This window comes from Serinus canaria, chromosome 11, assembly GCF_022539315.1.
Source record: "Serinus canaria isolate serCan28SL12 chromosome 11, serCan2020, whole genome shotgun sequence".
Classification (NCBI taxonomy): Eukaryota; Metazoa; Chordata; class Aves; order Passeriformes; family Fringillidae; genus Serinus; species Serinus canaria.
Window position 1 is genome coordinate 15,360,071 of NC_066325.1, and position 27,029 is coordinate 15,387,099.

The window sequence follows — 27,029 nt, forward strand, 5'->3', positions numbered from 1 at the left end:
TTTAAAAAAAAAATCTACATCTAAACAGACCTAACTCTTTCGAATTTATCTATAACATTCCTTTATCTGTAGCATACATTTTAACTGGGCTAACAGATGACAGAAACTAGAATTAAATTATATACTAGGAACCCAGAGCATTCCACATTTGACAATGACCAAACGCAAAATGTAAAAAAAAAAAAAAATGGGGCAGATCACTTAAAATTAATTTTAGACTGTTTTTAGGCAACAGCATGGTTTCAATGTCCCCCCCCCAAGTGGGATGTGAATTTTGTTTTTGAACATCTTTCCAAAGTTCTTTCTGTGTTTTTGGGTTTTTTTTTTTTTTTTAATTTTTTTTGCCACATTAGGTTACCAAAATCCATTCTGGCAGGTTTTTTGAGAGGGAATGCTTCAGTGCATTTAAAAGGAAGTCTGAAGTTTTGAGTAACTCAAAGCAGTTTTAGAGCAGATGCAAACTTTAATGGGAGGAAGAGGAGGAGGAAGATCAAAGGTTGCACTTTTTTGCTTTCAACCCAAAAAAGTGATGAGGCAATAAAACAAAAGGATGAATGCCATGCCATAATAGTCTCCAAAAGTCCATTTCCAAGCAAAAGAAAAAAAAATAATTATACCGTACATGACCAGCATGCAGGGTTTTTTATTAATATAATGTCTCTTTTTCATAGTCTTTTGAAACAGTTATAGTTCATTGTTGCTAAGACAAAATAGCAAGCGTAATGCATGAGATGAGTATGGGATTCTAATGGCAGACTAAAGTCTCACGTTTGGCAGATTAAGGCCAAAACTCACATGAACACACCGAAGGTTGATGCAGGCTTGATTTTGGCAGGTTGATCTAGGCATATCTCTAGTTTTGCACAACAACGCTAAAAACTGATGGAACTCAGCAAGCTGGAGTCTAAAATTTTCACCTTTTTTTTTTTTTGTATTTTTTGTTTTGTTTAGTTTTTAATTTTTTTTATTTTATTTTTCTTTTTGCAAAGCTCAAATCTCATATGAAGAATTCAGGATGGCAAAAAAAATCTGACTTTTTGGACACAGCAAGCTCAAAAGAAAAAAAACCTCATGAACTTAAAAATATATATATATATATATTATGTGGATGGCAGGTTTCAAAGAAGAGCAAGCTTCATATGAAGAACTGAGTTGGTGGCGAGTTGGATCTTTCAAATTAAAAAAAAAAACACAACAGCAAGCCCCCACAAAAAAAAAAAAAAATAATAATAATAATAATAATAATAATAAACAGAAAGGAAACTCATGTAGAACTTTAGGTTGGCCAACACGGAGCCAGCCCACCTTAAAAAGAAAAAAAAAGAAAAACAAAAACCAACCCAAAAAACAACTTTGTTTTAAAATTGTTTTGAGTTTTTTTTTTTTTTTTTAAAAAAGGTAATAGAAGGTGGCAAGCGGGGTTGTGGCTCTAGCAAAGCCCCCAACAACAACTCACACGGAGAACTTTTAGTTAAGGTGGCAAGGCTGTGGGAACTCACATGAAAAACTCTGGAGAGGAAGGGTTGTCGCTGCTGGATCCGTTTTCTCTGAAGCCATTGCTGACCAGCTTCTCGTACTTTTCCTTGTAGGCGTCCCTCTCCCGGACCAGCCTGGAGATCTCCTGCTTTAGGTGCTCCACTTGCTGCAGCAGCTGGTTCTTCTCCGACTCCAGGACGTGCCGCTGCTGGACCCTCTTGAAGCGGCAGGACTGGGCATAGCCCCTGTTTTTGAGGGTCCTCCTCTTCTGCTTCAGCCGGATCACCTCTTCCTTGCTGACGCCCCGCAGCTGCCGGTTCAGCTCCCGCACCGACATGGTCACCAGCTGCTCGTCGGAGAAGCGGTCGTCGAAGTGGAGGCCGCCGCCGCCGCCGCCGCCGCCGCCGCCGTGGTGCGGGTGGTGCAGCCCCCCGGCGCCGCCACCGCCGCCGCCGCCGCCGCCGCCGGAGCCGGAGCCGGCGGCCGAGGAGGCGGAGGAGGGCGGCGCGCTGCCCGGCGCCGCGGCGTGGGGGTGCCCGCCGCCGCCGCCGCCGCCGCCGCCGCCGTGGTGCGGGTGGTGGTGGTGGTGGTGGTAGTGGGGCGCGCCGCCCTGCGCCGCCGCCGCGGCGATCACCGCCGACACCACGGCGGCCGCCGAGCCCATCTCCTCGGCCGGCACGGAGCCGCCGGCGGCCGCGGCCAGCTGCTGCCCTCTAGCATAGCCATCGAAGGCGCCGGGCAGCGGGTGGTGGCTGCTGTTGATCAGCGCCTCCACCGCGTCCTCGGGGCTGAAGCCCAGCGCCTCCGGGTTGAGCTGCTGCGGGTACCCCGTCATCCAGTAGTAGTCTTCCAGGTGGGTCTTCTGGTCGGAACCGGAGCCGGGGCTGGGCGCCGAGAAGCTGGGGGACGGGGGCACGGAGCTGCAGGGCGTGCTCATCGGGGTGGAGGAGAGCGATCCCCCGGCGATCAGGCGGCCGCACTGGCTGATAATGCGATCGGTCTCCACCGGCTCCTTTTTCACTTCAAACTTCATCAGATCGAAGTCATTAACATATTCCATGGCCAGGGGACTGGTGGGCAGGTCGGAGCTGCTCATCGCCAGCTCTGATGCCATCCTTTTGCTGCCGAGAGTCCTCCAGAAAGGGTGCGCTCCGGGAGCGAGGGGGCTGCTCTGAGTCGCCACCGGGTGAGCCAGCTTGATTTTTGGCGAGCTCCGCTCCGCTCTCCTGCTCTGCCTCCGATCCGGTCCGCCCCGGCGGCTCCTCTCCCGCTCCGCGTTATCCCTCGCAGAGGCTCCGCTGATGCATCAGAGCGCGGGGCTCTCGCTATTCGCCTTTTGCATAGAGGGTTTTTTTTTCCTCCTCTCTCCCTCCCTTCTCTCTCTCTCTCCTCTCGCTCTTTCGCAGCTCGCGAGCCGCAGCTGGAAGTGTTAGCTGGTGTTGTTGCGAGTAAATTTGTTGTTGTTGTTGTTTTGTTTTGTTATTTTTAACACTTCATGGTGCTTTTCCTCTGGGCTCTCTCCTGCAAAGTGCAGAGCGAGGAGAGAGGTTCATCGGGGGAGGGAGGAGGGAAAGAGAGCGAAGGCAAAAATATAAAAAAAATCAAAGTCTGTATCGCAACCGAAATAATAATAATAATAAGAGTTAAAAAAAAAAAAAAAGAGAGAGAGAAAAAAAAACAACTCGGCCTCAAAGCTACAGCAAGAAGATGAAAAATATTTAAAGGTTTGATCCGGCAGGAGAGTTTAAAGCATTGCGGAGTTTTATAGCGCCCGTGACGTCAGGCGGGACACGGGCTCGGGGCCGAGCCAATGGGCGCGCGCCGCCCGGCCTCATTAGCATAAGAGTCTAGCGACAGGGAAACTTTGCGGGCTGTCAGTCAGGGCTCAGCTGACTGTCAGCGCCCGCTTAACCCCCTCCTGGCCGCCGGCACCGCGCCCGGGCTCCGCTCGGCTCGGCTCGGCTCGGCCACCGCCGGCCCGCTCCTCCCGCGCCCCGCTGTGCGCGCCCGCGGCGAGCGCCCTGCCCCGGGGCGGAGTGCCCTGGGCTGCCCCGGAGCCCGATCCGGCACCCGAGGGCGCGGGGGAGCTCCGGGCGGCCGGCACCAGGGAGGGGAAGCGCTGGACGCGGTATTCCGGGGGAGCCGGCAGCGCCCGGGAGGGAGCGGGCAGCGCGGACACAGCGCGGGGCTCCGCCGTGTCCGGCGCGGTACCTGCGTTCGGGCGGGCGGCCCTTCCCCCGTGCCGGCCGCGGGTCATCGCTCCGCACCGCCGCAGAACCCCGGTCACTTATTGATTATTTTCTTACGGGGACGGGGCATCGATCCCTCCATCCCCCACTGCCCGCCCGGAGGTGCGAGAGCCCCGCAAGTTTGCAAACCCCGAGCTCCCCCCGCACCCCCTCCCGCTGCACTCGGCGTGCGGGCCAGGACTAATTAATTTAATACATTTAGAACTAATTGTATTTACTTTCGCCTCCCCCCCAGCCCCCTTTCCCGTTCGGGAGGGGGCTGGGGCCGGTCTGGGGGCCGAGGATCGGCGGCGGCTGGAGCGGAGCGGCGGAGCGGCTCGGTTCGAACCTCGACAGCGCCATCTCTCGTCCACAGGTCAGTGCCGAGCGCCGGGACAGGACGGGACGGGACAGGACAGGACGGCCCCCCCCGCCGTGTCCCGCCCGCCCCCGCAGCCGCCGCGGTCCCGCCCGGCCCCGGCTGCACCCGCCGCGTCCCATCTCGGACTAGGGAGATCCGCAGCCTCCGGGGCTGCCAGGCTCGATTTTCCGACCGGGCTTTATGGGAATATCGATAGAATTAAAGTTACTTGTAATTCCGTGATAAATGAGATGTCTCTAGTAAGTAAGATTAAGTGCGGTGCTATAAAGTTGTTTATCTGAAAAGTAATTCTCAGAAACCTGACTTCTGACACTTGGTCATATATTAAACCTGCTTCTTGAACATTGTACTTCAAATCCTCCCTTCTCCCCTGGCCCGGTCCCTTCCCCCCAAGAGTTTGCTATTTATAACCCTGCTCAGGGTATCACTCTGTAGGTGCGGGCAAGGCTCTGGGTGATTTTTCACCAACTGTGAAAGTCATCATTTGCAATAGCCAAAGAATCTCTGCTTAGGAAATAGCACTTGGCGAGTGGATTTACGAATGGATAACATCTTCTGACTATGCCATTATCAGTGTGAGTGCCAGTACTAACATCTGAAAGTCATACGGCATGTACTGTTCCTGGCAGTTGAAAGGGGTAGGGCATACTGGAAATTTAGGAAGATAACTAGGTCTAGAAATTATCATAGTGGAAATTCTGTAAAGGTAAAAAAATGCTACCAGCATTTCTAACAAAATCAAAATACACTTGTGCACTGTCCCGCAGCACATCCGCACACACAGAGCCGTGCACATCTGCAGCTGGATCTTAGAGATGGCGATTCATGACAAAGTTAATGCAAGTTAACTGCTCGGCCTGACTTTCCTATTTCTTCACTTTGTTGGAATCAACAAAACTTCAGGCTCACAGCATAAATCCCCCCAGGATGGGCCAATTCCCTGTATTTTTTTTTTCCTGAGCAAGATGAATGTGGCACTATATACCCCTTAACATGCTTACCTGTGAGAGACATGAAGTATGTGCTAATATTTTTAAATGAAAAGGTGATTGCATTTCAGAAAGTACAGTTGTAGTATTTCCCTAGGCTGTGTGGTAGATGGCTATTGAAATGTGGCTCCAGTTCCATAAAATAGTTTGTTTGGATGTGGAAATTCAAAGTGCTACATTTGCAAATGAGTAAATTTCCTGAGTAAACTCTGAACTCTAGACAAAGAGTATGAAATTGTGTGAGCTAATGGGGACCATCTCTTAATTGATACCAATGTAAGCAAGTACTGCAAATTAATTGAAGCTCTGACCTTCCAGAGCAGCGAGTAAAATTATTAGTTGTACAATATTGTTCTTGTGTGATTGTTACACAGAACTGCTGCACCAAAATGTCTCTACTGTTCAGTGCAGCAGAGAAAAAAGATTATTAGCAATTTTTGGATAACCTTCAGAAGCAACATTCTCCTCCCTAGAGTATATAATTCTCGATTTAGTAGTATTTTTCTTTATTATTTGGCTATTCACAATGGGTGTCTAAACATTTACAGTCCTCTATTAACAGTGTTTCTTCCATAACAATCGCACACTTTCATTTCAATTAGAGCTATTCAGTCTCCAGTTTTTCCACAATTATCGCAGGCCAATTCCCTGAGACTTCTCCCTTTTCCCAGCACTGTTTGTAACAATCCTGCCCCGAGCCAGGCAGAGGGAACACTCCTCTGTCCCTCTCACAGCTTCTTGCTCCGGTTTGTTTTCAAGCATCTCCTTTCGACGACGTACCCGTGGAGCCCTGCTCGCTCCCAGTGTGCTGCTGACCCGGTTCATGAGCCTCCAAACTAATGTATATTTATTGTGGGAGAGTTTTCTGACAGACTGTGCAGAGGGATGTGAAACATTAACTCTAGAGCCTCTGGGGTTGGCCTGTGTGGAGCACGCCAGCAGCAGAGGCAGAGCTTGCACCGCTGGAGCGCGTGTGCCTGTCCCACACAGCACATCCAGCAGGAGCAAACGTGCAGCTTTCGTGTTATATGGACTCACAGAGTCATTTATTATAACTTGAACACGTATCAAGACCAACACATTAAGTACAGTTACTGCTCCTTTTGTTTATCTAGTGTCTTATTTTATGGTGTGGAACTAAACAGTGTCCGCTGAATTTAACTATGAAACCAGCCAAACTGATTTCAGAAAGACTTCTGCAGGGTAACAGAGTGATAAGGCATAAACTACTCCTAGGTGCAGAGCTAGATAAATCCTTTTAACAGTCTTCAGATCAGTTAACAGGGTAAGTAAATCACATATCACTGTTAGCAGATTTATGGGAGAGAATTAATAGAATCAGACGAGATAATCTGGTAGGGATAAAATTGCTGAGGAAACAGTCCTGCCTTATATTGGAGGGTATGAAACAACAGTCTGATTACTGGGAGTTGTTATGGATTGCTGAATTATGAGCTAAATCATCATAAGAGTAATTCAGTATTTATTAATTCTTTTCTCTTTAAACAACTCACAGATGCAAATAAAAGCCTCTCTCTCTTTGAAGACACATTCTTTATATATTTTTATTGGATGTAATTTACTGTTTGCATTACCTGTATTTACTTCATAATTGAACATTTTGCATTCAAATTTATGTAATGCATTATGCTTGAGAATATATTTCTCCCTTATTAGCATAAATAGTCACTTACCTCATGAATTACTAACAAAGTTTATCTGAAAATATAAGTATATTTTTTATTAAGTGGAACACAAACATATGTACAATAAATTCTGATTTGCCAGTAGTTGTTACAGAAACACAGAACAGCTCTGTATCAGAGAAGAGGGAAAAGAAGGAGCAGCGAAGAAGCAGAACCAGTTACTGTGTGTGTATATGTGACAATAATTTCTTCTGTCAATGTTTTGTTTATTTTTAATAAAGGATGAATGACTCAAAGGTTTGCTTTAGAAGGAGCAGATGAAAAAGTATATCCTGGATTAATTTCTTCTCTCTCTTCCCCCCAAAATTTTCCGGTGGACTTGGCTCCCTGGTGCTGTGCCACTGCAGCCTTTGCTCCGGCCGAGCTCCTGCTGACCCACTGCATGCCAGGAATGGGTGCTGCTCTACACTCACCTTCTTATATATTTACCTTTTTTCCCCTAATCCTGTTTTTATACTTGGGGTTATGTCCCAATAATCAATATAATTTAGGCCCATTCTGCAGTATCAAGACAACCTTGCTTATTCAGAGAAAACCCCAACCCTATTGACTTCAAAAAGGGTGGGATTGAATCCTTGATCCCATTGAAACCAATGACAAAACTTCTATTGATTTCAGTGGAAGCAGGATCAGGTCCTTGATGTTAGCAATTTGTTTATGTCAGAGGGCTGATCCTACAAGAAATGAAAGACAGCAGCAGATCTGCTGGCAGGAAATCAGGTCTGCTCCCCAAAATCCAAAGGCAGAGCTGTGGTGGAGCTCCCTTATGCTGAGGTTTTAACACAGGGATGCAGCGTGGTGGGATGCCTGTATAATTTTGTCTGGACGCAGAAAGCTGGTCCTCCTGGGAGCATTCAAATGAGCACATCTATAAATGTAGCACAGCAAAATGAGCTACTTTTGCCACTCTCGCTTTTCCCAAGCCCGGCACAATCCATTTCTGTGACGACAGTTTTCTGCCCCGTACGCATCCAATACTGCTCTTTTATTTTAAGGCTGAGAAAATCTTCCCTTTAAACTCATGCTGAGCATCAAATTGGACTCCACTTGCAGCTGAACATCTTGGCTGTCTCTTCCTTTCTTCCATCAGCTCCAGTATATTTTATGTAGAATTCTCCCTCTTAATGAAACTTGTTTCTCCTCTCTTCACTTTCCAGTTTTGTATTAGTGTTACCAAATCCACCAGATTTGCTGCATTTCAAAGCTGCAGAATGTGAGAAAATAAAAATATTTATTTCCCTATGCAGTCTCCTATTTGGCCATTCTGCCCAGATCATGAATACACAACCTCTATTCAGTTGTCTGTAAAGTTTCTGTGGCTAAATTAGAAAAAAAAGTAGCTTGAAAAGACAGGCTTAAACACACATTTTGGTTGCTTTTGTGTCACATCCAAGAGGGCTTGTGTTTTAGCTCTAGGAATTGCGAGGTTTTAGCAGCTGCTTCTATTTTATTCCCCTGGAAGTGCCTGACAGTCACTATATGGAAAATGCAGCATCGGTGCTACGCTTGAGTGTGTGAGTTTGCTCTGTCTATTCTGAGTCCAAATGAAGTGATGACTTTTTAGCAATCAGGGTATTTTCATTGCTCATTTATAACGTTCATAAAATGCTAGAAATATTGCAAATAACGTTGTATGATCTAGAGGCAATTTCTCTCTCTGAAGGGAAGACGGCACAGAGGTGCTACTGGAAAGCTGCAGGTGACTCTGAGACGTGGCTAGAGGTTGGCATCACCAGATTTGCACTGTGCTTGTTCCCTGATGCATGTCCTACTTTACTAATTTTCATGAACAGCTTTTTTCTAAATGTAAAAATCAACGAAGACATTTTGATGCTGGAAAAAAATCTATTCATTTAAAAGAAATAAAGATTTCAGATGCAATAAAGATTTTCATACAGCTTTATGGTGGAATTTGTCATTTATAACCTGGATGATCATGTTCAGCTCTACAGTGTGGCGTGTTCTCTGAAATTAGCTGAAGTGGGTAAAAAGAGAATCTGGTAAAAATTCCTGCACAAATAAAACTGAAAACTCTAGAGAAACAGAAAACTAGCATTAGTTAAGAGGAGGGAATAAAATTATTACATTAATGTTATGTGTCTGAGCTATCCTGGTAATGTCCTGCAATATGCACACTGCATTTGTATCTATTTTAGCTCAGAAAAATTATTGCTGCTTTTTTCCCTTCTGCTCTGCATTAAGTTGTTTCAACAGTAAGAATGGTTGCAGTGGCAGCATGAAAAAATAAGTGAATTTTTTATGCCATCTCTTTCTTGGAGTCAGCCGTCAATAAACGGTGAGGAGGGCATGATTCTGACATGATGTTTTGATGTGTAACTGTGAAGGTTGAGATGGTCTTTATTAAAAGTTGTGAACTTCAGTAAATTTTAAACAAAACCGTGATTTAATGCCTTGAAGTGCGAGATGGCACAAACTCATTAATTTTTGGTGATAAACTGTGCTGCATGCGATGGGCTGAGCGCCATGCTCTGGACTTACTCCCTGTAAACAGTAAAATACGATAACTGCTTAAAGTAACTGATGGGGTCTTTAGCAACACAAGGTTCTTGGCTTACATGACCTAAAAAGGTTCATTATAACAGAGGAGGGCTGGCGTCGAGCCCCGCGGCTCTGGCAGCTCCGAGCGGGGAGGGTCACCCGGCGCAGGGAGGGAGGGAGGGGGAGAGCGAAGCCAATTCCAAGCGGCAGCTCCTGCCCGCTGTGCGCTGCGATGGCGCGGCTGGAAACGGCTCCGGGAGGGGCAGCGGGACGGGGATCGGGCCGGGAAAACCTCGCCTGGCAGCAAGAAGAACAGACACTTCGGGAGAGATGTTGGGCTGGTGGCTGCGGTGCAGACGGGGAGGGAGCTCTGAGCCCGGCACCCCCTGGCACGGCTTCTGTCTGTCTGTCTGTCTGTCTGTCCATCTCTGGGGCAGGCACAGCACTTGCCCGCACGGCAAAGATGACCCAGACATGAGAAAAGCTGTCGGATGGAAGATGGTTATGAGTTATAAATCCAAACCCCGGATGAGCAGTATGTATGTAAGAGCACCTAAGGATCTTACATTACCTCCAAGGCTTAATTATCTGACTGAATCTGGCCTAACCTGCTTATCTTCTGAGCATTACTCATGGAGCTCTGGCAGGAGGAGGTGTTGGTGAATACAGGACAGCTTTGGAGCCAACACCTTTGCCAGTTCAACTGGCAGGAGTTGAGGCTTAATCATGGGGAGGGGGAGAAGTGGGGGGGGTTTCCTCCTTCCCAGTCTGTCTCTCCTTAACGGATCCAGCTGACTCCAACTCCTGCCCTCTCCAGCCAAGGTGAGCCAGCTTGCCTCCCAGCCATTCCCCTCCCATTCCCCAAATTCAACAGCCCAACTCCACCTATGGTTCAGGACGCCAGGCAGGAGCTTGGCTGCTGGAGCTGTCTTGACTATGGAGATATAGCAGCATCCGTCAAAAAAATCTATGTGAAAACAGTACCCGTGCCAGCAAATGGAAACTGTAGCTTTCTAATCAGCTACATTTGATTTGGTTTGATATATTTAACTTCTTTTTTTTTTCTCCCATGATTGGCAAATGTGTTATTCTTTCACAGAAATGAAAACAACCTGCAATTTACTGGATTGCTCTACAGAGTCTTGGTGCAAAGAAGTATATGTCTTTATGACATCTGATATCTTTCAGTGCCATTAACTGTCTTCAAGCGAGGGATGGAAAGCCTCATAGCCCATTTTTTTCCCTCTTACACCATCAGAATTGGTCCACTGTTATAGGAGTGCTGGGCAGACCTGGTTCAGATTTGTCTCCATCCGGAGTCTGGGTCATTCGGAAACTCTAATCCTTAACTAAAAGGAAATGATAAAAATACCCATGAAATTAATTTTCACACCTGCAGTTGGAATTAATAATGGCAACCAGAGTGGCATCCTATTTCAGCTCCCTTGAGGTGACTAACAGTCTTGGTCATTAATATAATCCCAACCACCAGAGGAATTCACTGTCTGAGGGATCTACCATGAAAAACAAATGATCCCCAGAGCTATGCCTGCACAATGGAAACTGGCTTTAGTCATGTATTAGTCATTTTATCACAAGATTGTATTTTTGCACTGGGAAGTTTGTGCTCTGTTATTAAAAGACAACAGAACAGAACAACAGCATTTGACTTGGTAATTTGCACGCAGGGTTTGATTATGTTTGAGCTTCCTCGCTTTAGAAGGATGTGTGTAAATGACTAAGAGCAATAAAAGAAGTCTTCTAAGTGTGAGGCTTTCTAATGCAAAGTTCACATGCATTTATTACTGTCTGTGCTCAGCATCCATCCTGCGTATATCTATGCTTGTACTTCATCTTGATAAGGGAGTGGTCTATTGCTAAAATGCTGCTTCAATTTTCCCCTGATTCTGCTTTTCTCCCTTAATTGCAAGGGATGAAATGTGTCAAGTGTCTGCTTCACTCGGCTGGGAATCACGGCACTGCCTCTGCAATTTCCCAGCCTTCAAAGATGACATGCAGCTAGCAAACTATAAAGCTAAGCGACTGCTCGGTGGCTCTGAGCTGCCTTCAAAAGGCATTTGCTTCTAGCAGTGGAGCAGCATTAGGACTTCAAGCAGGGCACAGAATAGGTGTGCACTCGAATCCTTTAGCAGAACCATCTTTCAGAAGGACTTTCTCTAATTATGTTTGTTTAATCCTGCCCTAATGGCTGCACGTGATGTGCTCCGAATATCTGAAATGTTTCAGCTTTATTTGCCTCTGCTGCGAGGACCAGCTTGGCTTGTGAAAAGCAAAAAACTATTCCCTGTGCCCCAGGAACCATCTGCTCAGGGTGTGAGCACATTTCTACAACTACCTGTACTCAAAGCACAAAGAAGGTGGTCTCTTGCCTCTCCTAAATGTAAAGTCTGATGTGTTTTTTTTCAGGTAGTACATGCCTATCACACAGCTCTGATTGTATTGTTCTGAGAGACAGTAATAACCTCATGGTGCTGCTGAAGAGATCTTCCTATGCCTGAAGTTTTTTAGTTGCATATTTACTATACCACACAAAGGGGCTTAAAGTTCTTTAGCAGTGGTGCAGCGCAAGAATTCGAGAGAGAGTTGGAGATGCAGGCTTGTCTCCCTGTAATTTGTACAGACATTTCAGCCACAGCTTTTTCCTCTCCATTTAGAGCAGTTAGTAGGATCAGTTACTGTGAATGTAGCTTGTGTTATTCCCTGTGGAGCAGGAGACAGGTAGGGCAGTTTCTCTCTTTATTCTTTCTGTCCTCTCTACAGATTTACACCTTTTATAGCTGTTAAGGTAACTACCACACTACTTAGAGACTGGCCTCTTGCAGTGGCAGGCTAGCACTTTCTGGTGTTAGTTTAGCCCCAGCAGGTTTAGATTCCATCCCCTGCAGTCTCTTCTAACAGGGATTCATTTTTTTTATCTGCCTGAAATTCAAGGTTCAGCCTAAAGATGATTCTAGCAGCACCTGGCAAAGTCCTTTTGTGAGATGTGATCCAAAATCAAGCTCTAGGAGCCACCAATAAACAGGTGATATACCATAAGGTTTCTGTAGTTTTCCAGATGACTCAAAGAGCCTGTCATTAGCAAATCTAGCCTTTCAAATTTAAGGGAAAGATATCCATTGTGCCACATTATTCTGCAAGTACAGCTGAGAAGAAAAGCTAGCTGCAGCTGGGTGGGCACCACCTCAGAAGAATCGGGATACCCACACCTTTGTGTCACCAAAATTAAACAGGTCAGTACAAAAAAGGGCGCTCCACAAAGGTCATGTAGTGCCTTGTATTGCACGGGTCAAGCTACCACAGGTAAACCCTGATGCCTGCTCAATCTGCTGCTATATAGTGTTCCTGGTATTAGAAAAAATTTGCACCACCATGTCAACCCACTCCAGCAGTTGCCAGCTGCACAGATTAATTTTTAACCTCTTTTTCATTTTCCAGGGCTAAGGCAGATGAGCAAACACTTCACACCAAGCCTCAGCTGGGCAAGCTGTTGTCAGCTCAGTGGAGGTGACTGTTCCCAAGTGTCTGTTCTTTCCTTCCCAGACCCCTCTTTTTGATTTTTCTGTTTTCATAGAAGTTTCATTCTGCCTGCTGGCCAGACACCAGCAAGAATTCCTCTGATGCCTGTTCACAGCAAAGGTGCTGCAAAGCTGCAGTTATCTGAGCAGAGGAGGGCTGCTACGGGATTTCCTCCTGGGGAAAAGAATAAAAAGTTCAGTTTTAGGCTTCTGGTGGCTTCTCTGAAAGATAGCTCAACTTTGCATACCTCACTATCTGGAACTTGATCTTGGGGTCAGAAGTACAAGCATGCAAAGTCTGCCAAAGTGAGGATGACGTGTAAACCCCCTCGTTATCTTCCCTATCACCTGCTTTAACAATACCCAGGTTTGGAGAGGGCCATCCTCCTTTATTTTGGACTGGGACAGCAGCTGCCAGGGATAGAAGCTGGGCTTCCATATCTTCACAATTTGAAGCATAAAAATGAGGTTAAATGTTCTGGATATTAGTCCTGCAAACCCCAGGCAGGGCACCTGAAAGCCATGAGCCCCAGTATTGCACCCAGACTGTAAATCTGATGAATAGAATGCAGTAGAAAACCCTCTTTCATTACCTAGCAGGTAAATATTGATGCTACATAAGAATTTTGCCTCATCTGAGGCTGGATAAAAACAGAGGAAGTTTTTCAATGTTTGGCCCTTCATTTGGGAATTTCAACTAATAACACTCTGTCCTTCCTCTGTTTCACAAGTCCCCTAACTAATATACTGGGATGTGTGAAAATATTGCCATGACTCATAGCTTCACAGCCCAAATTCAAACTTCTTTAGAGGTTTGGAGTGGTTGGGGCAAGGGCAAAATTACAGAAATGAAGATGAGATATGTGAGGCTTGCTCTGAGGAGGGAACACCCATAGCATATCAGTGCTCTTCAGCATCACCAGCCAGGTAGTAGTAAACAAACAAGAAAAGTGCTTAGTACATCAGACTTTCTGGTTAGAAGCAGTTTTCATCACCATGTGCCCAAATTAGTAAGATATGAACAAAATATACAGTATCCTGGAAAGTTGAAACTATTGGTGTCACCAGAAAACCCAGCAGAAAACTCAGGGATGGGGCATCAGATAGGAGAGCAGAAGAAACTGAGAGGAAATGAGCAATGCCTCATACTTAGTTTTATCTCATTTTAGGTGTTCTTTCCGTATAACTCATACTGACAATTAACTATTTATTTCAGGAAAACACAAGAGCTGGTGAGGAGGAAAAAGCTGTCATCTGATTCCCTTTGGCTGTCAACTCCACCTAAAGCACGTGCTACAGAGGTTTAATGAAATTTTCACTTGGACAGAACACAGACTGTCCCAAGTAGAGCACTCACCAGTGTCCAGTCATGTGCAATTCAAGGGCTTTGTGGTAAACTCCACCTCTGTAATGCAGAACAATTAAAGTCATTCTCACCACAGCTGAGCCTGGCTCATTTGTGAACAGGGTGCAGTGAATGTTGTATCAAGCCTGTGAGGATACGACTGTTTTAGGAATAAACCTTTCAAAGAGGGAAGACATTGATAAAAAATTGAGGTGCCACAGAAAAGGCCAGATGTTCAACTTTTAGGCCTTTAAAGGGCATGCAAATTTTTTCTCGTGGCTGAATGTGCATATTACCCATTGATGTGATCACTTATGCATCCAGCTCATCATCTGAATAGGCAAATATCATATCTTCTGCAGCAACCATACTCAGAATTTAATGCAAAATTCATTCTTTTTGAAAATCAGTCCCCTAGAACACAATGGTAAATCATGCACGATGAAGTGATATGAAGAGAAATGCTGCACCCTTCTTCTGAGGTCTTTATTTCTTTTCTCTAGAAAAATGTCTCCACCTCGATGCTGAAAGCCACAATTATTATTTCTTCATAGTCACACTGTGTCACTGCTCAGTGGCTCACATCATTGATTGGGCTCCATTATGCTAAATTCTAGAATGCCCAAAGAGCTAAATATAAAGCAGGAGACAACAGATACAAAAATAGATGTGGACCACAAGGTAACCATGAGCCACAGCTACCATGAGCCTGCAGTAGATTTGTCTTCTGAGGTGCAGTGGAGCAAAGCTGGGGTGACTCAGGAGGTGACAAAAGAGCACAAAGGACAAAGGGTTAGTGGTGGTTCTCGCATCACTGAATTACCACACTGAAAGGATTATCCTGCATCATGATAGATGACATGACAGCTTTCATGCAACCCAGGATTGAATGATGCCCAAAAATGAGGGTTATGATCCCACATGATGAACTCACTTGTCTTTTTTTTCAATTTGTTTCTTTTCTTTTTTTCTTAACAAAGGTAAGATTAGCCTCCCAGGAACAGCCAGTTCTCAGCTCTGCCACAGTGTTTTGCCTTGACTTTTGTTTCCTGGCTACAATGCTTATGGGGTTCCTTGCTCATTTCCTTTCCAACCACATGATTTTTATAGTTGCCATGTTTGAACAAATAGAGCAAATTGAATTGCAGATGATACACAGTATAATATATATAATATATACAGTTTAATATAATATAATAAGATTAAATGTACTCTACATTTGTATATCAGCTTGTTAGCAGCAGTACTGACCTCAACAAGAATTTCTTAGAATCCCATCTCCAGGCAGCAGAATACTTGAGACTCTTTGGAATGGAAATATGCTTTCCCTTCATATTATGACCCACTGTATTTAGCTTTTCTCTCATACACAACGACAGATGTATGTAAGAAAAGATATGTAGGGAAGCAAACCTGCCATGATTATCTGTCTCCAAAATGAATGCTTACTCAGGAAGACAAAACACTCTTCCCCTTGCTAGGAAAACCTAAGCTATGTTATGTTACACAAATAACATGCCCGTAGTTTTGGTGCCATAAAGCATAAATCACAATTCAGCCCTCTGCAAAAAGCCTCTCTGCCCTGAGCTGCTGTGCCACAGTGCCCGAGGTGCACCTTCCTGGGAGGAGATGGGCAGAGCTGCAGGAGGTGGCAGGGAGAAGCCACGGCTGCCCCTGCCACCACACATCATCTCTGCAAGTGCCCAGCTGGGAGCAAGCTGGGACCTAATCTGAATGTGGGTTTCTTTCAGGTGATGTCAATGCAATGCTTGCCTTTCTCCTTTTTAAAGGGTTAGAGGAATTCTGGATCTGTGTCAGGACTGTGATCCCCTGTGCAGGATGGAAAAGGATTTTTAATGAAAACAAGGTTCAGTTGTGAATATTTTAATGCAGTGCCAAAGTGGTAACAGGATGATAAAGTTTTGATAGGTCTGGTATTGGCTTTTATTTTTTTAAGGGGGAACTCCTCTCTCACTAACAGAAAAAGCATTTTTAATGCCAACATCAATATAAAGTGCTGCTGGGACTTCTATATCTTTTCAATATCAGGCCTATGTTCAAGGAGAAAAAATAAATGCAGTGTTCACAACCATTTGATATTATAGCTGAATAGCTTTCAAAAAGCTCTTACCATGTTTTTATGCACAAAGTATGATTTGAAGGTTGGGGATGGAAAATGAGGGAACTGGAGGGGAGGGGAATTTTTTGTTAATTTATAGATGCTAGCTGAAATGTTTAAGACCAATCTTGCCAGGGTCACAAAACAGTGTGGAGATTGGTTTATTTTGCAAATAGCAGAATTTCTTCTTCTTCTTCTTTCCATCTTTTTTTTTTTTCTGGCAGCATCAATAAATTTGTTTGATGCACTTTAAATGTTTAATTAAAACATTATGTTAGCACATTTACTGTAAGTGATAAAAACACTTTGGAGGTGGTCTTAAAGCAATTGGTGGCTCTGAAATTGCTAGACATGCACTAGTAAATCAGATACAAAGTCCATAAATTGGAACGATTCTCTTTCAGGCCTGTGCCATTTCACAGATATTAAAGCTGCTTAATTTAATTCCTCAGTAATGTGGAATGTGTACAGCAGCTGATGTCACTTCTTCAGACTGATTGTTTAAGGTCATATAAACTCAGGCCTACAGAGCAAAGGATAGAAATTCCCTCTTATATTAATACTGTTTATAATTCAGTTCTCCTTCAATCCCTTAATCAGAAAAGAAATGTTTATTGTGTGATATTGCTATAAAATAAGTAGGAATTGTAATGAGTACTTGAAAAAGTAGAAAAAATATTCACTAAATCACAGCTACTGGTACCAAATGTCTCTTCTTTTTAAGCAGGCTTGTTGAACTTGAAAGGAAAACTTATTTTTAATGCAAAGCAGTCACTTTTATATGTGGAATTCAACTCTTTTTGTAAAGTAAAAAGTACAAAGGAGAAGCGAAAGCTACTGTAAACTATTCCTTGCAAATGACTTTGCTCCCCAGCAAGTAGCACTGCCCCATATTTACTTGATGAAATCTATAACCAGCTGAAGTCAATGGGTGTTTTGCTGGTTCCTCCCATTAGAAGGGCTTGTGCTTTTAGGAATTGCATAGGTAGCATCTTTAACAATATGCAAGGGATAGCATCTGCTGCTCCACTGCTGTTTTAATACCTGCATTCAAAACACAATAGTAATAAAAGCTTCAGAACAAATTATTACGATTGGCTTCTTTGCCTATGTTGGAAATCTTTACTGAATCAAATTAATACAGAATATAAATATCACAATTAGATTTCACCAGGATGAGCAAAGAATGAATCTTCCTTCTCCAGATAAGAAAGTAGATTTTCTTGAGAAATCTCTGAGTCAGCATTTCTTGCAAGATGAACCTTTTCCCCCTTCCCCCACCAATGTCAATAGCTGAGAAGTCAATGATTTCCAAGGATGTCACGGATAACTTGCAATAGGAAAGGTAAAAGTTCACTCATTTTGATGTGTACATAACCTATTTCAGTCATCTTTAACAATATGTAACATGAAATTCTTAGCATGGAAAACTTGACTAGATGTCATGTCCCCTACTCATAAAAACAAAGCTGTGTGACAAGTTTATCCCAGGATGCAGGAGAAAAATTGGCTCCATTAGAGGCTTGACTCTGGAGCAGCAGGAGCTCCTCACGAATGGCTCTGCTGCAGGAGCCACTGGGTAGATGGTTTCTCGATGTGAGGGTTTCTTTCCAGGGCTGTGAATATTTTATTTTTTATTCTCTGCAGTGTCTGGTACCACTGATCCCTGACTCATGGCTGAGATCAATGCCATGCCAGGGATAAAGCAGCAGAGTTCAGCGCACGTTGCTGTCGGTGATGTCAGAGGAGTGTGTTGGTGAAAATGATACTGTCGTCTTCAGTGTGTTTTTAATTCATATTTGCTCTCTTTCCTGATGAAACCACGTTTTTGCCACCAGCATGAGGTAGAATGGATTTTTATCTCTCATGCATCAAGCGAGTTATCAGCACGTTCTAATTACAGTGTGTTGTGAGAAGCAGCAAGAGCACAGCTGGATGTTCCGACTCCAGATCTGAGGTGTCTGCAAGGCAGACATTTAAGAAAATAACTAAATACTGAAGCTCATTAGACCATGTAATATTTAAAGCAGGGTTGAATTTGTCTCATGAACTCTGTCCTGTGTGGTCAAATTCCAACTGTATGTCTGCCTGCCCTACTATTAATCACTTTTTGGATCAAGAGGCAAAATCACCTCTCCAACATTCTTAAGCAAATGTGTGTTTTTTCCATAAACAAACAAAGAAATCAAAACTATTTATCTTAACTTGTTGATTTGTCCAAGTTATCTCATCCCAGATATAATGACTATCCCAAATATTAACAGGAAAAATTCTTTGTAACAGCTGCACCTATTTCAAAGCTGTTATTTTCTATCTTATGCTGTAGTGGTTGCAGTTTCTAATGGTTAAAAAGAGTAGCAAAGGAGTAAAACCTGGGCAATCTCGCTCATCTTCACCTGACCTCTTTCAGAGTCTCATAACTGTCAAAAGAAACAGAGAAACCAACTGTTGCCACACATAGGGAGGCCTTCACTGATAAACTCTGACAGAGCCCTGTCAAGCTTCAAAGTAATTTTCAGCAGAAATTAATACTCTGCATTAGAGTCAATTTCAGAAGTATTAAGTAAGCGCACTGGAGTAATTTATGCCACCATTTCCAAAAGGAATAATAGCTGTTGCTGTATTTGTAATAAAGAGTATTTGTAACTGAAAATTAAATCCCAGATTGTGGCAGTTCAAATTTGGTCATTATGCTTCATATAAAGAAAAAAGCAAAACATTTATTGTCAAGTATCAGTCCAGCCAGAGTTTCAAAGCACCTGTATTGGAAAAATATCATGAGGTGTGCCCACAAGTCATGAACATCATTCCTAGGAACTGTGAATTTTGATAATTTTTAGCCATTATATAAATACATACACATTATATACCATTTATATTTGTCATAGGTTAAAATGCTTTACTCAAGCATCAATATTTGTATCTAACTGAGCATAGCAGTCCTCAAGGTAAGCTTAAGGCCCTTGGGATTTATTTCCTTTTTTTTTCCTAGAAAAGTACATTTTTAAACAGTTTTGATATTTCACGATATAGTTTGTGACAGGGCTATTTCACCATTCCCTAACGTGGGCTGCGGTGTCATCACATAGTCCCTAACACTGTGTCACTGTGAGTCTATGGAGAAGACATCAGGGTGTCAACATTTTCTGAAAGGCAAAAGAGTGTCAGTGCAAGTTTGCAGAGAGAGGGTGGTGTGAGAAGAGGAGCAGAAACGACACGGTGTCTGTGGCTGTACAACACTGCTGGACAAAGACAGGCTCATCCCAGGAGCCTTTGAAGAAGCATGTGCAGTGTTCAAGAGAAGGCAACCAGGTAGTTGGGATATTTTCAAGCTGTAGGAAATATTTAAATAATTTTTTTTAATATTCCTGACCTATAACAGGAAGTCTCACCATAGTAAGAGCGGGTGATTGGAAAGTGGCCCAGTGACAAAGAAGAGGAGAGAAGAAAAATCTCTTGTTGAACAATCCAGTACTGTCCTTGGGAGGTTTCCTTCCTGCCTTTTCCTGGTCCGTGGAGGGAGCAGCATTCTCCTGGAGGGTCTGCACAGCCTATGGGCAGATCAGAGCAGCAGCCAGCAGCACCAGGCAGGAGTCCCCTCCTGGAACCACGGGACCACAACATCAGTGCACACAGACAGTGCTCCTGGTGCGTGGTGGTACCCACTCATTTCACCATTTGAGATCCCTACAGGCAGATTGAAAGGTTCATTTATGTTTCAGCAACTGGCCAAAGCCCTCAGGGATGCACAGCTCCACCAGTCTCTGCAAGTGTTTGTCTTTCCTCACCCCAACCACGTTTCATGTAATATCCAGCCCTGCACCTCCCCTTCCCACGTGCTGCCTCCTCTCCCAGCTGTGCCGAGCTCTGTCCAGTGCTGTGAGCAGGGAGGTTTCCCATAGCCCTGTTCCCTGCACGCTCTTGGAAAGGACACCCCACCACTTCAGGAGTGCAGCTCTGCAGTGTTCAGTTACATTTTTTTAGCCCAGACATCTGGAATGTATCATATAGAGGCCAGATTTGAGGAGTATCTTCATTTTATGCTGCATGCAGGAAGGAGAAAGGCAGAGGGTTCACATTACTGCAGCACAGATGAGCTCTCATTACTTTTTGTTTAATTAGTGGGTGATGTAAAGGTGCCTGGTCAACACATGGTCCACCAAAGTCCTTTCTGACCCTTGCAAGGATGTCCCTCCATCAACATTTGTTGCATCAGAGCAAAACTGAGACACAGGGACACAGATACCTGCTTGCTGTGACCTGAATGGGACCAGTTTCCATAGCTGCTTCCATATTTTAAGAATGGATGCTTCATTTCTTCAAGAGTCTTGAAGGTCAATTGTCTGAAGTGATTGAGGCAACAAAACTCCTAAGGTTCAGAAAACCTTAGGCAAGAACAGGAATTCAAAGCACCCAGGTGCTACACTCTGACTGGGCTGTGAAATATGTGTCAAAATCAGGTGCTCTCTGCCCTCTCCTCAGCTGACAAATGGGACTCTGGAGGTCCAACCACACCACTGAGTGCTGTGAAAATAAGAATAAAAAACAAAAAACCAAGTCTTACTACATTCATTTATCAGTGCAAAATGGAAAACAACCCAGAGTTCAGTGCAGCCAAACAGATGAAAGATGCAATTGTCCTGACCTTGGGTGGTGGGTTTTTTCCACCCTTCTGCTGAGCTTTCTTAGGGAGGGATTTTCGTCATTACCACAGGCGAGGTCTCCTGGGCACGGAGCTGCGGCTGCTGCCGAGAGCAGCGAAGCCAAACCCACCACTGGTGCAGCTCCACCAAAGCTCCCAGCCTCACAGAAGGGACTAATTTGGCCTTGTGTATTTTGAATAAATTGTTAACTCTTCTCGGCATGAAGAAGTGATTATTGAAAAGTTTGCCTCCACATACAAATGCAAATGACAGTCGAAGAACACGTGAATGTTAATCTTCCAAACCAAGTACGTAGACAAATGCTAGTCATTAGAAACATTTCCGTGCATTTATATTAGGCTGTCCTCTAAAAGACTTTTCAGACAAATATGTCATCAAGATATTCAAAACCATGTAATCTTATCCAAAGTTTCATCTATCAACAGTACAGTTTTCATCTCTCGCAGCTGTGTGTCAGAATGTGCAGGCAGATTAGCCAGCTGATAGCAAGGGGGGAAGGGAAAGAGGGGCTCTGTCATCATCAAGAATTACTGCTGGGGAGAAGAGACTCTTGCTGTTGATTTTTTAAAAACCTCCCCAAGAACCCTTTCTGTGCAGGGATGCAGAGGATGTTTGCAAAGACTTTAATTTTCTGATGGGAGTTGGTGCTCACCCCTGCCCAAAACCCCCTCCCCCTGCTTCCCCTTCCCTGCAGAGAGTAAGTTCTCATAACAAAAAAAATCCTGAGCACAATTGTGTGTTTGGTATCTGTGGCAAAGAGTCCCTCTCCACAGCAGATTAATCCACCAGATTTCTTGTGCCTTCATAGGCCCACAGAGAACCTGATAAAACCTAAATCCAGATGGTTTTGAGTTCCAGCTGCACCCTTCGCCTCCCTCAAAGGGCAAATCCCCACACAGGTCCCTTCTCCTTCCAGAGCCAGAGGGATCACTTGGGGAAAAGCAAAAAAAAAGTTTACAGTAACACTTTTCAGCAAATTCTGTAATTCTGTTGTTTCAAGGAGAGAGATGAATGATGACATCTATGGGCTTCTGATAAAGATGCAAAGAGATAGGGCTAAAACACACAGTAAAATGCTGTGAAATGATTCCCCAATATGAGATTCAATATGCTGCCACTGTTGTCTATGAGACAATGTCTTTGAATCCATGCATATGAATTAATGCATAATCTTTGACTGTATTCATTTTTAAATACATTCTTTCAAGTGGATTTTAGCATTACTGAGTAGCTCTAGCTTGACAGCACTTGAAGAAAATGTTTTCAAATTTGGCGAGAGGGAAAAAAATTTAAAACTGCAGAAGAGCAGTGAGGACTTAACATTGCCTAAAATAGGTTCATGATTTTCTGGGTATCTTTGAAAATTCTTCTCAAAGTGATACCCTAAATCTCCCTGTTTAGAGGCACAAATTTAGAGCCTTGATTTTCAGAGACTTAAATACCATTTGTGCTGACCATATTTAGCATGTCTGAACATCACCTGTCCCAACAAAACCATCCTCAGGTTTTGGGGTTACATTTTCCCTTTTTGCTTTTGGCATAAACCGTTCCTCCCCCAGGGACAGACAGAAACAAGGACAGTGCTTAGCCATTTGCCAGGGACTCTGATTTCAGCTTAAGGGCATATTTCAGCAGAAAGAAATCTGCTTTGTGGAGAATCCTACAACATGAACACCTTCCAGCACTGAGGGCTGAAGTCAGCTGATGTCAGTGCAGTCACCAGACCATCTGCAGGGGTTGGGTCACCAAAGCCATGACTGAGGGAGCTGAGCCCGTGGGAGGCAGAACCCCAAATCTTGCTCAGATTCTCCTGAGCTTGTCTGGTTCCTTAACTTCAACACAAAATCCATCTTTCCAATGGGAGCATAATGCTCACTCAATTCCCCTAAATTTCCCTCCACCTCAAGTGCTTTGGAGGCACTTGAGTGAAAAAAAAAAAAGCTGGAGCACAGAGAAAGAGTATTTTGAGGGCCAACATGGAAGTGTCCTGTGAGGGATGGAAGAAGTTAGTTGTCCACTAAAACACAGCTCTTAAATACAAAACGAAATTTAACATCTCTGGAAAAGGAAATTCCAGCATGGAATTTCATTCCATTCCATTCCAGTATGAAATTTCTCATGACTTCATTTGAAAAACTCTAATTTGACACTCAAACACATTTTAAAACCACTTATATTGTTATTTCCTTGCTTGGAAAACTACCACTGTCTCCTCTGAAGAGAAATGTAAAGGAAAAAAGGAGTGGGGTGGAAAGGGGAAGACACATTATGTGATGAAACAAGACATTGCTCCCAGCCTGGGGCTCGCTGCCTGGGCACACACTCCTGCCTGCCAGCCAAGGTCCACCAGGTCAAACCTCGGCTGCAGAGACTGCCCTGAGCTCGTGTTTACCTAGAGGAGCCATTGCAGCCACTCAGGAAATAATCCACATTTCCAAATGAGCCTGCGTGCCCAAATATTTATTTGCTAGTTAGGTGGTAATGGCTCTGGAGTGGTTGTCACAGGCTTTTGGGGACATTGTGCCACTTGACAGCTACACACAGGGTTTGTGTACCAGGTGAGGCATTAATCAGGTAAGCTGGAGTACTATGGTCTGTCCACAAATCATTAATGCTGGCTCCAGTGCTGAATGCTGTTAACACATGTACTTCAGGGCTGGTTGGTCAGCCCAGTCCCACAGAACAGATTTTAGTCCAGTGAGGTCTGCAGACCTTTCCCAAGCCCATTTTTATTGCTGGCCATGCTGCCAGGCCAGCAGAAAGCAGTGCAATGCATGGGACCATAGGAGGAGGCTCTGGAGTTAAGGCTTCAGCAGGGAAAGGCGGAGGAGAGCCAGAATCTGCCAAAACAAGCACGGGTGGTGTGGCTTTCAGAAGACAGGGGCATCGAGCAGCAGGGAGCAGAGCTTGCTGGAGTGGTTTTTAAGGATGGCTTAGGAAAGAGGCTTTGATTTTAGCAGCAGGTTCTACCAACAGAGACCAAACTGCCCTGGGCACAGCTCTGTCCTTCTTCTTCGCCTACACACCACCACAAGCCACAGAGCACTCACCAAGACTGTATAACAAACTTAACTTCAAAAGAGCAAAAGCCACAAGAAACACAATGTCCCACAAGAAGGGAGCAGGAGCACAAAGAGAGATAGTAGTAGTGATTTCCCCAGATTCCTTTCTGTGAAAAGAGAGAAGTGGGCAGCCAGGAGGTTTCTGATACATTTCCACATCTTCTTTCAGTTCCCAGAGCAGCTCCAACTCCTTTTAAGGGTTCCCAGTTTCAACCAGGGGATACAGAAATACAGTGAGGACTCCAAGTGATCATGCACAGGATTTTTGCTTCCAGTGGGTACTGGGCACCTCTTTCTAACCTCACCAGAGCTGTCTTACAGGGGCAAACAAACAATGAATGGCAGGAGTTCTGCTCTCCCCATGGCCATAGCCATGTTCAGCTCTGAGGGAGGCCAGAAAAATCTGTGAGGACCCGTTCTAAGGCTGGTGTTCCCTCTGTCAGTCTTGTCATCTGTCTCTTTTTTCAGAATGGCTGGAGTCAAGGATGTGGTCTTGACTTTGCCTTCACTGATAGCAGCATGGAGACTCCGTCAAGGAGTCTGCTCTTGGAGGGTTATTGGAAAAAGCTGCTTGCACAAGATGTGATTGCTGGGTCTACACCCCTGCCTCTACCAGTGTTCACAGTCTCCTGTCCCAGGAGAAGAGAACACAGAGGCTGCTTTTTAGGGAAGGGCATTTCCCCCCCTAGTGCTCTGGTGGTGTCCCTGGCAGTGAGTAGTGTCATCTGTGGTCTGCACATCACAGGAATAATCAGAACAGCTTCCCTCCTAACTCATAACAGACAGCATGTCACTGAGATGGAATTACCATTGGCTGGCTCCCCTGCACAGCTCAGATTAAAACAAAACTGAAAAACCCCCAGTATTGTGTGTAATCAGGGATGTGAGCACCGACCCAGAAGTTGCACATCCCACACTAGACAAGCCAAGTCAGAGATAACAAAAGTTCAATAACTCCTTCAGCAGATTGAACACTTGATTACTCTGAACAATTTGCTTCAAAGAGCTGCAGCCTTGCCAGGGGGGATTCATTCACCCCTCCTGGAGCCAGGAAGCCACCTCTGACGCTGCACCATGGGCTGGGAATCTTCCAAACACCTCCAGGAACTCTTGAAGGTGCTTTTGTCCTGGAGAGCATGTCTCTTCAGACGTGGTGAACTCAGCCTGCTTTCAGAAGGTTTTTCAAGCCAACAGAGGCACCTGAAGACTTAGAGAAAGAAGACACTGCCAGATGGCACGGCCCAGGGAGAGGATGAAATGAAGGCTGCGGGGGATGCATACACTGATTTCTCCAAAGACTTATAACCACGATGAAGAAAGAAATAGCTCTGCCACAAGAGAGTCTGATGAGAAAAGTCATTTGCTACTGAAATGTAATTTAAAAAATGTATTTAATACCACTTAACAACACAAGCCTGTAATATCCTCTTATCCAAACTGCTTGTGGATTACTTGCTTTTCACTTACTAACCTACCCAATAATTTCTACAAAAAATAAAAATACAGGTCAGGCTTTTGCTACCAGATTTAGTTATTTTACTACCAGACAAAGATGAGCCAGAATGGTTATCAAGAAAAATAAGGGGCGAAAAGAGAATTGGGAAATCTTAGACATTGTATTAAAACAACAGTTTTTAGGGTGTTTGATTTACTATTCAACTGTGTGCAGCTGCTTCTGTGAGAAATAGGAAGCATGCCAAGGGAAAGAGATGGGGGAAAAAAATTAACTGGTGGGGGAGGTTTGCAGAATCAACTGGTTAACGAGATATGAAATTTTTTATGAGTAAGCCCCTGCTGAAAAGCACTTTTTTGTTTGAACAAGCTTGGTGCGTACCCACCGACACGGCAGTGCGGGTTCTCTCTCTCAACCTCTTAGTCACCAAATGAGAAATTCAGAGAGCATTTGGGTTTTTCAGGCACTGGTTTAGAGTCTCTGTGCTTCCCCCTCCTTATCTTGGAGCAAGCTAAAACCTGCTGGGGTCCTGGCATGGGTTTGCTCCTCTCTGCAGGCTGCAGTGCTCTGTGTGAAGGGGAGCACTTTCCACGGGGAGGGCAGTAAATGACTCGAGTCCTGCCGTGGTGCAGGGAGGAATCTCATCAGAGACAGGTAAGAGCTGTGGGTTTGAATGCCTTGAGGAGGAGGTCAGGAGGAAAGTGGTGCTCTCAGCGTGCCAGGCTGGTTCCACCTTCCCTACTTCTGCATTTCAGAGCAGAACAGAGCTTTCCTTTCTCCACTTTTAGGGGAAAGATTCAGGTTTCAAATGTCCATGGAAGATACACAACCAGGATTTTTTGAAAAAGGAAAATTCTCTGCTTAGTCCTGAGGAAGGCCCCCAAATCTTTTGAAAATCCAGACCTTCACTTGTCTTTCCCTGTAAGACCACTTAGGCAGTCCCCTGATGACCATCCTCATCTGTGTGAATCCCATTCTTGGTCTCTGAGCATTTTGCAGACACTTCCCTGGTGACCTAGGCACCAGTCAGGATTACTCAGCACCCTGAATTTAGGAACTATTTTACTGCATCTTAATCTCTTTTCACATAACCTAAACCTTATTTTGTAGTCCAAGAGAAAAAGTACTTCAGTCTCTCAGAACAAGCTTGACTTGTTTGCAATAATTTCTTGGTTTACATTTTTCCCAATTTCTCTATGAGAAACCCCATTATATTTACAGATGTCTTTGTCACTGCTTGGTAGTTTTATTGTCAAAGGCTCAGCACTTTTTGAGAAAAACAAAGTCCCACATTCTCTAAAACAAAACACAAACCTTGAGGCATAGAGCTCAAGTCTGTACCAAAACCTGGTCTGTGATTTTCTCCATGAGGAGGAGGGAATGGGCATCACTAGAAGTCCTGGTTTTCCTCTTGGTTTACTCATTACTGAAAATCTGATGCTAAAGAAACTTTTGAACTCGAAATGCTCATTTGCAGTTGATTGATAAACTCCTCCAAACATTGTTTTATTGTCATGTAGATCCAACCATATCTACAGCCATGAGGCAGCTAATGGGCTTGGCTCCAGTC

General features: G+C 44.4%; 2 protein-coding genes across 4 annotated transcripts in view; one reads left to right on the top strand and one right to left on the bottom strand.

The window, feature by feature from the left end:
• MAF (MAF bZIP transcription factor) overlaps nucleotides 1–3,316 on the bottom strand; it is a 182,009-nt gene extending 178,693 nt beyond the window's left edge. For 2 of the 3 annotated variants that reach the window (XM_050979044.1, XM_050979043.1), the window contains exon 1: nucleotides 1,500–3,314. In XM_050979044.1, coding sequence (XP_050835001.1) covers nucleotides 1,500–2,590 — 1,091 coding nt within the window. In that variant the 5' untranslated portion in view covers nucleotides 2,591–3,314. Of the gene's footprint in view, nucleotides 1–1,499 lie in introns of all 3 variants that reach the window. The other variant, XM_050979042.1, reaches the window with a different exon arrangement.
• Nucleotides 2,778–14,257, top strand: LOC115484055 (collagen alpha-2(I) chain-like). The gene is made up of 6 exons (XM_050979086.1): nucleotides 2,778–2,823; nucleotides 2,883–2,904; nucleotides 3,355–3,827; nucleotides 3,961–4,080; nucleotides 12,737–12,805; nucleotides 14,033–14,257. The coding sequence occupies exons 1-6, from the start codon at nucleotides 2,778–2,780 to the stop codon at nucleotides 14,050–14,052; spliced, it is 750 nt and encodes a 249-aa protein (XP_050835043.1). The 3' UTR covers nucleotides 14,053–14,257.
• Nucleotides 14,258–27,029: the final 12,772 nt, after the last annotated feature.

Excerpts from the sequence above, each read along its gene's own strand:
- LOC115484055 (XM_050979086.1), top strand. The coding sequence starts at position 2,778 with ATGCATCAGAGCGCGGGGCTCTCGCTATTCGCCTTTTGCATAGAGG. Across the intron at positions 3,828-3,960 it reads CCCCCACTGCCCGCCCGGAG|CCCCCTTTCCCGTTCGGGAG; the intron begins GTGCGAGAGCCC and ends CCTCCCCCCCAG. Across the intron at positions 12,806-14,032 it reads CTGTTGTCAGCTCAGTGGAG|GAAAACACAAGAGCTGGTGA; the intron begins GTGACTGTTCCC and ends TATTTATTTCAG.